The 13,788-nt window shown below is 45.2% G+C and overlaps 2 protein-coding genes across 6 annotated transcripts; one reads left to right on the forward strand and one right to left on the reverse strand.

The window, feature by feature from the left end:
• The first annotated feature begins 161 nt into the window (after positions 1 to 161).
• Positions 162 to 9,308, forward strand: ATSLY1 (Sec1/munc18-like (SM) proteins superfamily). 5 transcript variants are annotated; one of them, XM_078589557.1, is made up of 3 exons: positions 162 to 365; positions 586 to 2,416; positions 9,179 to 9,308. In XM_078589557.1, exons 1-2 carry the CDS (start codon positions 329 to 331, stop codon positions 2,403 to 2,405), a joined length of 1,857 nt encoding a protein of 618 aa, XP_078445683.1. In that variant the 5' UTR covers positions 162 to 328; the 3' UTR covers positions 2,406 to 2,416; positions 9,179 to 9,308. The 5 variants fall into 5 exon arrangements, with proteins under 5 accessions (XP_078445683.1, XP_078445680.1, XP_078445682.1 ...); XM_078589554.1 differs by lacking the exon at positions 9,179 to 9,308 and adding an exon at positions 8,348 to 8,789; XM_078589556.1 differs by lacking the exon at positions 9,179 to 9,308 and adding an exon at positions 8,577 to 8,780.
• Positions 9,309 to 11,326: 2,018 nt separating this feature from the next.
• Positions 11,327 to 13,524, reverse strand: LOC144715149 (chitin elicitor-binding protein-like). The gene is made up of 4 exons (XM_078590047.1): positions 12,706 to 13,524; positions 11,883 to 12,003; positions 11,586 to 11,794; positions 11,327 to 11,500 (listed from the first exon to the last, which is right to left on the reverse strand). The coding sequence occupies exons 1-4, from the start codon at positions 13,361 to 13,363 to the stop codon at positions 11,403 to 11,405; spliced, it is 1,086 nt and encodes a 361-aa protein (XP_078446173.1). The 5' UTR covers positions 13,364 to 13,524; the 3' UTR covers positions 11,327 to 11,402.
• Positions 13,525 to 13,788: the final 264 nt, after the last annotated feature.

The raw sequence follows: 13,788 nt of genomic DNA on the forward strand, positions 1-13,788 counted from the left end.
ACGGGACGAAGATGATGACTATCAAGAGGGCTTCTGATGACGGGACGATGACGAACGCGTCATCTCTGTCTCGGATATCGGGTATCGGGTTTTAACGGAGATAGGATCCGAACCGACTTGGGTAAACGGGTCCGCCTGGTAGCCTATAAATTGCTGGAGAGAGAGGGAATGAAGGGGGATTACAGTCATACAGATCCAGAATCGCGTGGAAGGGGCGAGGAAGAAGGCTGCTCTTGCTCGATCGAGGGGGAATTCTGGCTTGGAAAATTCGTTCAAGATCGAGATTTCGAAGTCTTTGTGAGCCCTAATTGTGCAGGCAAAGATCTCCATGGCGACATCCCTCAATCTCCGGCAAAAACAGACGAGTATGACGTCTCCTCGCTTTCCGTCTTTGATTTCTCCATCTTTGTTGTACTGATCGAGAAAATTGAGTTTGAGATAAATTTTTTTTGGTGATGAATCTTTAACTAGGTTTCAATTCATTCGCTCATTCCAGACTAATCGAATTTCTTTTGCTTTTTTTTTGTAATCAAGTAGTCCTCGTGTGGCATAATTTCTCAGAGTTGTTCTTTCTCATGCTTCCAGGCTGCATCGTGAGGCTGCTGAATCTAAACCAGCCGCCAAATGCAGGCGCGATAAGCGAAGACGCATACAAGATCTTGATTTTGGACCGTTTCTGCAGGGACGTTCTCTCGCCTCTGATCCACGTAAAGGACCTCCGCAAGCACGGTATTACGCTCTACTTTGTGATCGACAAGGAGAGGCAGGCTGTTCCTGGCGTCCCCGCTATCTATTTCGTGCAGCCCACGCCTGCTAACGTAGCCCGGATCGCTGTTGACGCTTCCAAAGGACTGTATGAGAGCTTCCACCTTAACTTCTCTTCATCAATACCGAGACCTCTCTTGGAAGATCTCGCGGCTGGGGTCCTCAAAGCGGAGTCTGCTCACAGAATCTCCAAGCTGTTTGACCAGTACCTCGAATTTGTGACTTTGGAAGATAGTCTCTTCTCTTTGGCTCAACGGGACACTTACATCCAACTCAATGATCCCTCTGCTACTGATCTTGAGATTGAAGCTATCATTGAGAAGATTGCTGCGGGTCTCTTCTGTGTTCTTGCCACGCTTGGTGTTGTGCCTGTCATTCGATGCGCTCGTGGCGGCCCGGCAGAAATGGTGGCGTCAGCTCTCGATTCCCGGCTTCGTGACCACCTGATTGTCAAGAACAACCTCTTCAACGAAGGTGGCAATCTCAGCAGTGCCTTCCAACGTCCTGTTCTCTGTCTTTTCGACCGGAATTTTGAACTTGCTGTTGGAATTCAGCACGATTGGAGTTACAGGGTGCTTACTCATGATGTTCTTGCGCTGAAGCTCAACAGAGTTACTGTCCAAGGGGAGAAATCGGCAGCAAAGTCTTATGAATTGGACGAGTCTGACCAGTTCTGGGTCTCAAACAGCTGGTCACCCTTTCCCAAGGTTGCAGAGGAGATTGAAATTCAACTGAGCAAGTACAAGCAGGATGTTGACGAGGTCAACCGCAGGACTGGTGGGAAGGATGGGGCCGAGTTCCATGGCACCGACCTTATTGGTAACACCCAACACTTGATGAACGCTGTCAACTCCCTTCCTGAACTCACTGAAAGGAAGAAGATGATTGACAAGCATACCAACATAGCCACTGTTCTTTTGGGAGAGATTAAAGAGAGGTCTTTGGATACTTACTGCACTCTCGAAGATGACATGCTATCCAAGGGAAATGTTGACAGGAGCGCCTTGGTGGGTCTTCTGAAGGGGAAAGGCACAAAGACAGACAAGCTTCGGCTTGCGATAACCTATCTTCTCGCCATGGAAACTACGCCAGTGTCGGAATTGGAGCAGATAGAAGAAGCTCTAGTGATGTCCGAGGTGGACATATCTGCCTTTCAATATGTGAAGAAGATCAAGTCCCTTACTGCATCGTTTGCCTCTTCGGCAACGGCGTCGAGCAGGAGCAACATTGTGGACTGGGCCGAGAAACTCTACGGTCAATCTATCAGCGCAGTTACAGCAGGAATGAAGAACCTTCTCTCAGGCGAGCGGCAGCTAGCGCTGACGAGGATAGTTGAGGCATTGATGGAAGGGAAGCCAAACCCTGAGATCGAAACATACCTTTCCTTCGATCCCAGGTCTCCAAGAGCTGCATCTTCTGCCCATTTGAAGGGGCCGTTTAAGGAGGCCATCGTTTTCATGATAGGTGGTGGGAACTATATTGAATACAGGAGCTTGTTGGAGTTGGCCCAGCGGACTTTGCCGGCTAAGCATGTCATATATGGGACGACGGAGGTTCTTGACGGGTCAGAGTTTGTGGAGCAACTGACGATACTGGGCCAGAAGACTGGTTATGGGAATACTAATGTCAGAGTGAACTGAACCATTGGAAGGTTTTACCCTTTTCCTTTGGTTTTGATTATGATTTATTGAAAATATTATGGATGATCATTTCTTCCAGCAATATTGGTACAAAATATTGGTTATTTGTTCAGAACAATAATGATGGACAATGGAGGACGGCGATGACGATGACAATGCGGATGATGGTCTTGAATATTCTTGATGATGAATTTGTCATGGCCCCATCATTCCTCGTCATCGCTTCGTCATCATCATGTCATTCGTCTCCTTCAAGAAAACATGACTATAAATTTGGGAATGAGGATGATAAATTCATCGTCATCCGTGAGCCCGTAGTAAGAGCTTTCATCAGATGTGCTCTTTATGTATTTCTATGAAGTTTTTTGCATCAGTCGACCTAGTTCAGTCAGATTTTACCTGAACGACATTAAAGCTATTATAATCAGAAAGTTTATTTTTACTCCGGTGGCATGCGTCATGCCCAAGGGATTAGAACTTCAACTTTTTTTCTCTGTAAATTTTACTAAAAATGTTGTAAACAAGAAAAGAACAATTCTTGATAGCAAATGAAAGAGATTACAGGGTTTTATAGGAAGCCCTAATGGGCTGACTAGAGAGGGCCCTTAATGGGCTAATAAGAGAGAGAAAATAAAGACATGTAATACTCAGATCAACACTCCCCCTCAAGCTGGAGCGTGGATGTTATCCACACCCAGCTTGGAACAGAGCTCCTCAAACCTAGGGGCATGAAGCCCTTTGGTGAAGATATCTGCAAGCTGTTCAGCGGACGGAACATAAGGCGTGCAAAAATCTCCCGATTCAAGCTTCTCTTTGATGAAATGGCGATCGATCTCGATGTGCTTTGTACGGTCATGCTGAACGGGGTCATGAGCAATGCTAATCGCCGATTTGTTGTCGCAGAACAGCTGGACAGGAGAGAAAACTGGACACCGTAGCTCACGAAGAAGCTGGGTAATCTAAAGTGCTTCACACAGACCGTGCGCAAGGGCACGGAACTCCGCTTCAGCACTCGATCGAGAGACCATTTTCTGCTTCTTGCTCCTCCAAGTAATCAGATTGCCGCCCAAGAAGGTGCAATACCCAGATGTGGACCGACGATCAACCACAGAGCCGGCATAATCTGCATCGGTGTAGACTTCAAGACGCAGGCCGGTATGGCGACGAAACAATAATCCACGACCAATGGTGCCCTTCAGGAAACGGAGGAGACGATGAGCAGCATGAAAATGGCTCATGCGAGGAGTCTGCATGAACTGACTCAGAACACCCACTGAATATGCAATGTCCGGGCGAGTGTGGGTGAGATAAAGCAGTTTTCCCACAAGTCTTCTATATGGGCCAGGCTCAGCAAGCTCCTCATCCGCATCGGCACCAAGTCGATGGTTCGCATCAATCGGTGTCGAAGCAGGCTTGGCGTCCTCTTTTCCAAGCTCACAGAGAAGGTCCACCGTATACTTTCTCTGACAAATAAAGATCCCGTTGGAAGAATAGGCCACCTCTATGCCAAGAAAGTACCTCAACAGGCCAAGATGGCGAATAGCAAATTCCGACGAGAGATACATAGCCAGCTCAGTAATGGTCATCGTATCATCACCCGTAATAATGATGTCATCCACGTACACAAGAAGAATAGCGACTCCCCCTGACGTGGAATGGCGGTAGAAAAGGGTGTGATCACCATTACAGTGACGGTATCCACGACGCTGCATGGCCGTCGTGAAACGACCAAACCAGGCACGAGGAGATTGCTTCAAGCCATATAATGCTTTCTTCAGGGGACAGACAACAGACTGCGGAGACGATGGCACTAAGGAAGTGTAGCCAGGAGGTAATGCCATGTAGATCTCCTCAGTCAACTCTCCATGCATAAAAGCATTCTTCACATCATATTGTTGCAAAATCCAGCCCCAATCCGCAGCAAGGGCCAATAAGATCCGCACAGTATTCAGCTTGGCGACGGGAGCAAAGATCTCCTGATAATCAATGCCATGTTTCTGAGTGAACCCTTGTGCCACAACTCGGGCTTTGTGGCGCTCAATAGAACCGTCAGAATTATGCTTCACATCATACACCCAACGGCTACCCACGAGATGCTTCCCGGCCGGTAGAGGAACCAGATCCCACGTTTCATTGTGAGCAAGAGCATGAAGTTCTTCCGCCATGGCCTGACGCCAATGCGGAAATGAAAGGGCAAGGTCCACCGTCTTGGGAAGGGAAGTGGCATCAAGGGAGGTGAGAAGGGCATGATAAGAGGGTGAGAGGCGATGAGAGGAGATAGATTCCGCCAACGGATAGAGGGGAGAGGAACGGGAAGAGGGCAGCACGGCTAATGAGGAGGTGGCAGGAGGGGTGGAGGTTGAGGTAGACGGGGCAGCAGGAGACGAAGAAGGAAGCCGAGGCTTGCGACGAGCAAGGGTAATACCATAGCATTTTTCAGGCGGGCAGCGACGGATAGGGAGCGGAGGAATCGAAGGTCTAGCAGAAGGGTCGAGCGTAGGAGCAGGTACTGGAGGAGGCTCCACAGGAGGGACTGAGACGGCGGCCGAAGGCGGGTCGGGAGGCACAATTGCTGGAGGAGCAACAGGCAGAGACACGGCGGGCGAGGCCGGTGAAGAGGGACGAGGGACGAGGATGAGGAATTCGAGTGGATCGGAGGAAGATGGGGACGATGAGGGTTCAGGAGAGGAGGAGGAATAGTAGGGAAGCAATTCATCAAACGTGGCATCTTTGGTGACGACGAACCGACGAGAGGGTAGATGATAGCATAAATAGCCTTTTTGGGTGGAAGAATAGCCAACAAACACACACTTGATAGCACGGGGATCCAGTTTATCATGACCAAGTTGGTGGTTGGGCGCATAGCATACACATCCAAATACACGAGGAGTAAGATGAGTTCGGAGAGAGAGAGTTGGAAAGGAATGCTGAAGACGGTCAATGGGAGTGGAGTAGTCAAGCACTCGAGATGGAAGGCGATTAAGAAGATGGATGGCGGTGGAGACGGCTTCCCCCCAAAAATACTTGGGCACATGCATATGGAAGAGAAAGCTCCGAGTCATTTCAAAGATGTGACGGAATTTTCTTTCGGCAACGCCATTTTGCTGTGGTGTATAGGGACAAGAAGTTTCATGGATAATGCCTTTGTCTTGGAAGAAGGTGCTTAACGTGGTGTTAACGTAGTCTTTAGCATTGTCGGAGCGGAAGCGACGAATGGATATAGAGAATTGAGTTTGGATAATGGAGTAAAATTGAGGAATGACACGAGATATCTCCGATTTGTTCTTCAAGAAATATGCCCACGTGAATCGAGTAGCGTCGTCAATAAAGATGCATAACCACCGAGAACCAGAAGTACTATGAATAGGGGAAGGCCCCCACACATCGGTGTGAATAAGGGAGAATGGGGTCGAAGAATGAGAAGACGAGATAGGATACGTGGTACGATGATGTTTGGCAATTCGACAAGCAATACAAACAAAACGGTCTACAGAATGGCCTTGAAAGAGTTTAGGAAAGAGACGATGAAGAGTAGCAAAAGAAGGATGGCCGAGACGTCGATGAAGAAGCCACAAACGCTCGTGGGAAGCCGAAAGGGAAACTGCCGCAGCAGCAAAAGCAAGAGAACTCGAACAAGGACGAACAAGATAGAGCCCCTCATGCTCCTCAGCAATGGAAATCGTCCTCCCCGACACCTTATCACGATAAAAACATGAATTAGGAGAGAAGGTAAGGTCTTGTTTCAAGTTGCGAACAAGGCTAGATAGGGAGAGAAGATGATGAGTAAGGCGAGGAACATGAAGAACTTTAGATAGATGCATAGAAGAGGAAAGGGCCACACGACCAATACCCGCCACGGTGAGAAGATCGCCGGAGGCTATTTTAACTTTGGAGGAGCCAGAAACGGGTGCATAAGTTTGAAAGGCTCGAGGATTTGGGGTCATGTGGGCAGTGGCACCGGAATCAAGAAGCCAAGTGGAAGAGGAAAAAGAATGGCCAAGAGGGGATGTAGGTGTGGGAAGACTGGTGGACATACCTGCGTGGGCCAAGGAGCATGAGCCGACGACTGGAGGATCAAGCAAGCGGCGTAGACGCTCCATCTCTTCCGGAGTGAAGCTAGCGAGCGAGGCACTAGTCGGGGGAAGATCGTACAGCATAGGCACTTGACCCGGGGGGGACACGGACGAGGCGGCTGCAGCAAGGTTGCTCGGTTGTGCGCGTTTCCGTTGAAGCTTGTAGCACGTCTCCTTAGAGTGACCTCGCTTCTTGCAGTAATTGCAAAACAGCGAAGGATCACCCTTTGGAGAATCCTCCGTCCGAGCCGTCGGACCACGTGGCAAAGAGCCGGGTGGTGGAGTCGACGATGGGCGTGCAGACGAAGAGGAATAAGCTACAAGTGCCGAAGCCGAGTTCTGGGCCTGCAGAAAGCGGGATTCTTCAACCCGCACACTGTGGAGCGCATCCTTGAAGGTAGGACCAGTCTCCCGATGAATAAGCTGAGCCCGTACAACTTCATATTCCGGGTTCAGTCCCATAAGAAACTGGAAAACCCGAAGTTGAAGAGTATATTGGCGGTCCACCGAATGGGGGTCGGGTGGCATGTAGTAGTCAATTTCATTCCACAACGAAATGAGCTCCGTACTGTACTCCATGATAGACCGGTCCCCTTGACGCAGGTTAACAGCCAGATGTACCAATTCGTACAGAGTCGCAATGTTGTGCTTCTTGGAGTGGCTCTCAAGTGCTGCTTCCCAGACCGCCCGAGCCGACTCTAGAGACATGAATTCACCTTTAACACTAGGTGAAATACTGTCCAAGAGCCAACGATGAACTACCCCCTCAACGTCCAGCCAGTCATAATACTTGGGATCGGTCCGGGAAGGTCCGTCTTCTAGAAGATGGCGCATGAGACGCCCTTTTAAAGTTATCTGGACGTACTGGCGCCATTGCAGGAGATTGAATCCAGTAAACATACCATCCGGAGGCATCCGAGGCAAAGAGGATGGTCCAGAGGAGGACGACCAATTCTCGGGCTCGAGAGGCACCGCAGATGCATGTGACGTAGATACCGGCGTCGAGTCTGGCGTAATAGTAGAGGTCTGGGCTACAACCGGGTTCGTCATGATGAAAGCAGAGTAGACCACAATCAGAAGGCGCTGGAACGACGAGAAGCCGGGACTGCAGGCGCCGAGACGGTGGGAGCCGGGACGGTGGGAGCCGGGATGTCGGGCGCCGGGACGTCGGGCGCCGGGACGGCGGGCGCTGGGACGGCGGGACGGCGGGACGTCGGGCGCCAGGACGGCGGGAGCCGGGACAGTGGGAGCCGGGACGTCGGGCGCTGACGCCGGGCGCCGGACGCTGGCGCTGGGCGGCGCGAGCCGGGACGGCGCGAGCCGGGGCGGCGCGAGCCGGGAGGGCGCGAGCCGAGGCGGTGCAGGCCGGGACGGCGGGCGCCGGAGCAGAAGACGCTGGGACGGTGGATGTCAGAACGGCGAGCGCCTGGGAGGCCCGGAGCGAGACGGCGAGAGACCGGAGCGCGAGATCAGGCGGTCGTGAGAACCGCCGAAGATCGGAGCGCAAGGTCGAGCCCAGGAAACCCAGATTAGGGTTAGGGTTAGGGCTCTAATACCATGTAAACAAAAAAAGAACAATTATTGATAGCAAATGAAAGAGATTACAGGGTTTTATAGGAAGCCCTAATGGGTTGACTAGAGAGGGCCCTTAATGGGCTAACAAGAGAGAGAAAATAAAGACATGTAATACTCAGATCAACAAATGTCTATTATCCTTACATCCTCTGGGCCGCGACTAGCTTTGTGGAAGTCTTAAAATAACGTCTCATGCACCACTTGCTTTAGTTTTTCAATGCCATGGAAGAAAATTTTCTTTCATGTCCTTCACTATAAAAAGGCTTAACGCTGATACGAGAGAGGTTCTTGCAGAACCTGTCCACGAGGATACTATTCCAAATGTATCTCTCAAATATTCAAATGGTGGAACGATATGGATGCCTATAATGTGTCATTGAACCGGAGACTATATGAATTTCTTGAATCTGGGCCCAATTTCTTTGTGAATTTATTGATTTGACAGATCATTCCATGAAATCTATCATACTTGTCAAGATCTGCCTATTTTCAGACTATTATTTTGATAAGATCAAATAAATAGGCCAATGCCAGTACATCGACTTTTCCAATCAACGTCCCGCACCACTTTCTGTAAAATCAACTTGTTCATGCCTGGAAAGCTCAACAAATACGGTTGCGCCGTGACTCAATCTATCTATTCTGATTTCAATTTGTGCATGTAATTGAGTTAGAGTTTGATAGTAAGATGCGAGACATACCCGTATGAAGTTGTCACTACCGAGTCCTCTTGGACATATCAAGTCCGCAATTATTTAAGAGAGTTTCTGGCCTAATATGGTCAGGCCTCCATTCATGGAGATCTCCTTACAGCTGCTCAATGAAAACATTCATCCATTTAATTCCGCATGCGAAATATTTACATCTCAGTTTACATGATTTTTTTGATATTACATGCACTTTATTATTATTTCATTCATGAAAGCCAGGATAATAATATAACAGTTAGGGTTTAAGATATTTAGGACTGAGGTGTGAAGTGAACTATAAAACGATGACGGTAAAGGCCGAATGTATATCGCTCGGTTTTAGCCAACATAGGAGTTATCCCATGGGGGCATTCATGAAATGTCCCATGAAATTCTCATTAAATTGAATGGAATGTAAACAAGTTTCTGTCCACAGTGTTGTATTGAGGCATCAATCACCACTTGAAGGCAAAGATCTGATGACCTAAAATCAGAAGTCAATGGAAGGCGAAGGCAGAATGTCCAGGACCAAGATTATTTTTCTCATATCTTGGGCCAAAGTTTGAACATAATTTCATGGTTAGTGATCAAATCCCCCCATCCCCATCTTCTGTTAGACCACACAAGTTAATAACAAAAGCAATATGTAGGACCCATTTTTGTAACCCCTAGAATGGCAGTGGTTAAGTGCGTATTCTCATGTGTCATATCGTATATCTCAAATTTACATTCATAAAAAGTTTTAGTATAATGTATCTTATTATTTAGTTTCCACATATTCACATTCATGCCTAAACAGATGGTTCTAGATGTATATTTTATAATAAGATAGCTCCGGTATCAGAATTATGAATGAAATCCAGTAAGTATATTTTTGATTTATAATGGTTTTCCTTTTTTGTGCGGCATAAATTTGAGATTTTTTATGCTGGTATTAAAGTATAAAAAGAGAGAAAATGAAAAAATATGAATGAATAGCTTAAAGAGCCATGCAAGTAGTATTACTGGGGTCATATCATGCGCAATAGGTTTCAGGCATGCTATGTCGCATGTATACACTCAATATACTAAGGCCCCAGATCATGTATAACTAGCCATTGCAAATATGAGTGATATATTTTCTAACTCACTATTCTTTACAAACTTAAACTTGCAACTGACCTTTTTTTGTTTAGTGAAGAAGGGAAATTAGGGTGTAAATTTGATGTTGTTGTAAATTCAACTTGCCGTTATCAAAAAGTTTTAGTTATAAAACTCATTCAAGCATGTCTAATTGTGAATGAGGTCCTCACCAAAGGGGCTGGCCTTCAGATATAGAAGTAATGCTTGAGCTAGGATTAGGAATAAGAAAGTGATAATGTGAAAAATAAGAGGAATTCCTTATATAGCAGAATAAAAGGAGGGCGAAAGTGAGAAGAAAGGTATTAAGTAGAAATAGGTAAGAGTTAGATAGAAATAGAGAAAAGTGAGAAGATTGGTATTAAGTAGAAATGGATTTTTAGAGTTAGATAGAAATAGAGCAAAGTGAGAAGGTTGGTATTACGTAGAAATGGATTTTTAGAGTTAGATAGAAATAGAGAAAAGTGAGAAGATTGGTATTAAGTAGGAATGGATTGTTAGAAATTGGTAGAAATAGAGAAAAGTGAGAAGATTGGTATTAAGTAGGAATGGATTGTTAGAGTTAGATGGAAATAAAGAAAGATAAAAGTAATACATTTATAGTATAAGGTATATTTTGTGTATTATTTTTATGATTCTTATTTTTTTATGGATATTAGAGATATTATAGCATTATAAGGAAATGAGATACTAAGATAGGCAGCAGAAATTTTTTTAATTAAGAGATGAGAGTAATTGTTTTTTGAAGAAAAGAGATGAGAGTAATAAAATAGAGAGACACTATAAAGGGAGAGGGAGAATAATGTATTTCTCAGACTGCTTCTTATATCATATCTCATTGGATATCTTATTTATCTAAATACCCATAGCCATTTAAACACTAATTACTACTTAATTATATTAAATATAACAACTTTTTATTGTCGCTTCTTTTAATACCCAAATAGGTAGGGTCAGTATAATGGATTTAACATGTCAACTCAAGTTATGAATGCATGCCCTAATACTATTTAAAAGGAATATAGGAATACCTCACAGTTTTTTGTTCATTACGAGTAACCGATAACAACTTTGGGATCTTCCATGTCACATGGTTTGAGTCACAAAAAGGCCATATCAGGCCCAAATTAAATAGTATCTCAACATATCAAGTCTATTAACAAATACAATCCCTAGACACTGTCCCATAACCACCAAAAGTAACTCCCACCCCTTCTGATCAAGTAAACCAGAATGCCTAAAGTACTCTTTATACACATGGAAGAGTTTAAAATGAAAACAGTGATATGGAAATTAGAATTTAGAATATTGAAAGAGAACTAGCGGTGGGCCCCAGCTTTGATCATCTTTAACCAGAGGAGAGGAGAGTGGAATAAGTTGGTCTAATAACCACAAATTTGGATTGTCTGAGTAATCTTATTACGTGTCAATTTCTTATTAGCTAATCGTATTCTAAATTCCCATAAACAATAATACTTTCCTACATCTCGATAAAGGAAAAACAAAGTCTGAACACAACGCTGTATCATTGGATAATAATACTAGAAACCGAGGAAAAACACAAGGATTGTGAGACAGAAGCTCAGCCGAAAACTCCAGGCTAATGATCCTCCTCCCACACTTGAATCCGGTGTATCATCTGGGAAACAATAACAATAAATGGTTGAGAAATTCAGACGCACGTTCCAAAGTTATAACTTACGGTGAGAGATAATATAATCTACCGCAATCGTTGTAACGTTGAGTTATTGTGGCAGTCCAGATCATTCTTTCGTCATAGCCGGCGTAGACGCACCTCGTAATAGAACATTCGGCCACGTAAAATACTCCAAAGTCGAGGCCATATCTGTGAGAGGGACCGCCGGGGCACGTCGGAATGATGCCTCCCAAGCTTTTGTTCTTCACTGTATCAGAGGAGGGCATGCAGAACAACCTGAGAAAAAAAAAAAGATAAGTTTCATTTGATTTCTTCTGTTGTCTTTGAAAAGAACCAAATTAATAAACAAGGAAAAAACACTCACTCTACCCCAGGGAAATTGCAAGAACACTTGATGCTGTTGTGTGCTGTCAAAGCATAGCTTCCGTCGGGTACAAATAGACCGGCGTCTGGAGAGATGGCTCGAATCCACGACGAGCCACAGGCTGAGAGATAAATGTAGAGACTGATTGAGAAGAATAGAGGGATAGAAAGAAAGTGATAAGTACAATACATCAATAATGGAGTAAATAAGGCCAGAAATAAGGAAATGAAGGAAGATAAAAATGGAGTAAATAAATACATGTAGAACAAATGGATCCTTTGGTTTATAGATGGATGACAAATCTATACATTCATAAACAGAAACAAAGATAATTAGACGGAGAGATAGTCGGACAAAAAGACAAGTAGCTAGACATATAAATAAATAGAGACAAAAGATAGATGGATAGATAGACATACACGGGCAGAAATATACATTTAGATTGATATACAGAGAGACGGAAATAAATATAATATGCCGCTCTATATAGATAGATACCTAAATAGATATGCACAGACAGAAATTTAGACACAAACACACACACATATATAAATGTATCTCTACAAATATTTATGTCCCTGTGTATATCTATATCTATGTTTATTTATATATTGGTAAATAGATATAAATACAAAGGCACAAATATAGATGCAAAGATAGAACTACCCACATCTATAAATATGTATTCTTGGCTGTGTATGAAACACAGTCATACAGACAGACAGATATACAAATATAGATAGACAGGAAGATGGATAGATCAAGACGCAGACTGAAATATAGATACATAGATAGAAAGATAGATGGTTGATAATTTCTTCACCTTGAAGGGGGACGTCGAGGAGTTGTCCAGCCGCTAAGCTGCTGTGATCAGAGACGTTGTTCAAGCTCAGCAGCGACGCCTGCGACACCAAATACATGCTGGAAATCTCCGCGAGGGAGGTTTTCTCCCTTACAACATGAGCCAGGTGAACCGGCTCTTCAACCTCCTCTGTACCACAGCTACAGGGAAGGGGGATGGAAACACGTTCTCCAGGCTTTACTACGGAAGAGGCGTTGACGATGCTATTCGCAGCGGCTATCTGCTGTGCCGTGACTAAACCGCTGAACGTCTCGCCTGCTATCTTTTCAAGCGAATCCCCTTCTTTCAACAGATAAACCGGACCCTTGCTGGAGATTCCCGTCCCGTTATTGCAGGCGCACGCGAACGGGACTCTGACTGTGGTGTTCGCCGTAACCTTCGTCGACGTTGGAGTGGTCTCGTTGATCCCGTTGGCCCCGTAAAGATCGTAAATGGAGTTCACTCCAAACAGTGCTGCGATACTCTCGTATGTCGTCTCCTTCTGGGGCATGTATCCGGCGAAGGCTTGGCAAGAACGCCTCAGCGTACACCGGAAACCGTAAGGACTTTGACCGGCGCAGAGAGGTAGTATAAAGACGAGATAAAACCCAACAAAGATAGTCATCTTCACCCTTATCATCAGCTCCTTGGTCTTCCTCCTCTTCTCTCTTCACCTACGAGTTCACGATGTTATAAACCCAACTCAGAATCGCGATAAAAGAGTAGGAGCTCTATCGACCAGTTACTCGGTCAACTCCTTGCGTGGGTGAGATCATGATCTTCTTCATCGTCATCTTCATCGTTTTCGTCAGAGTCTATATTTTTAAACAGACAAACATTGCCGTCGGTATGGCGTTTACGAAAGCTCGAACGCGTTATTTCTGATTGTACTGTTGGATTATTATATTAGTATGAATGCTTTTACGCGTTATCTGGCGAAAGCTCTCGTTTCTTCCACACACGATGATAGAATATGAACGCCAGATTCAAAGCAATTACTCTGCTTGCTCGAAAACTTTATATATCCAGTCAAATGTTATGGATAATAATCATTTCTGAATTGGT

Source organism: Wolffia australiana, chromosome 18 (genome assembly GCF_029677425.1).
Source record: "Wolffia australiana isolate 7733 chromosome 18, ASM2967742v1".
Taxonomy (NCBI): Eukaryota; Viridiplantae; Streptophyta; class Magnoliopsida; order Alismatales; family Araceae; genus Wolffia; species Wolffia australiana.

Bases quoted from the DNA above. Each gene is read 5' to 3' on its own strand.
- LOC144715149 (XM_078590047.1), bottom strand. From the start codon at position 13,363: ATGATAAGGGTGAAGATGACTATCTTTGTTGGGTTTTATCTCGTCTTT. The intron at 12,004-12,705 runs GTGAAGAAATTA...TTTATCTCTCAG, and splicing joins CCTCGACGTCCCCCTTCAAG to CCTGTGGCTCGTCGTGGATT. The intron at 11,795-11,882 runs GTGAGTGTTTTT...TTTTTTTCTCAG, and splicing joins TGCAATTTCCCTGGGGTAGA to GTTGTTCTGCATGCCCTCCT.
- ATSLY1 (XM_078589557.1), top strand. From the start codon at position 329: ATGGCGACATCCCTCAATCTCCGGCAAAAACAGACGA. The intron at 366-585 runs GTATGACGTCTC...TCATGCTTCCAG, and splicing joins TCTCCGGCAAAAACAGACGA to GCTGCATCGTGAGGCTGCTG.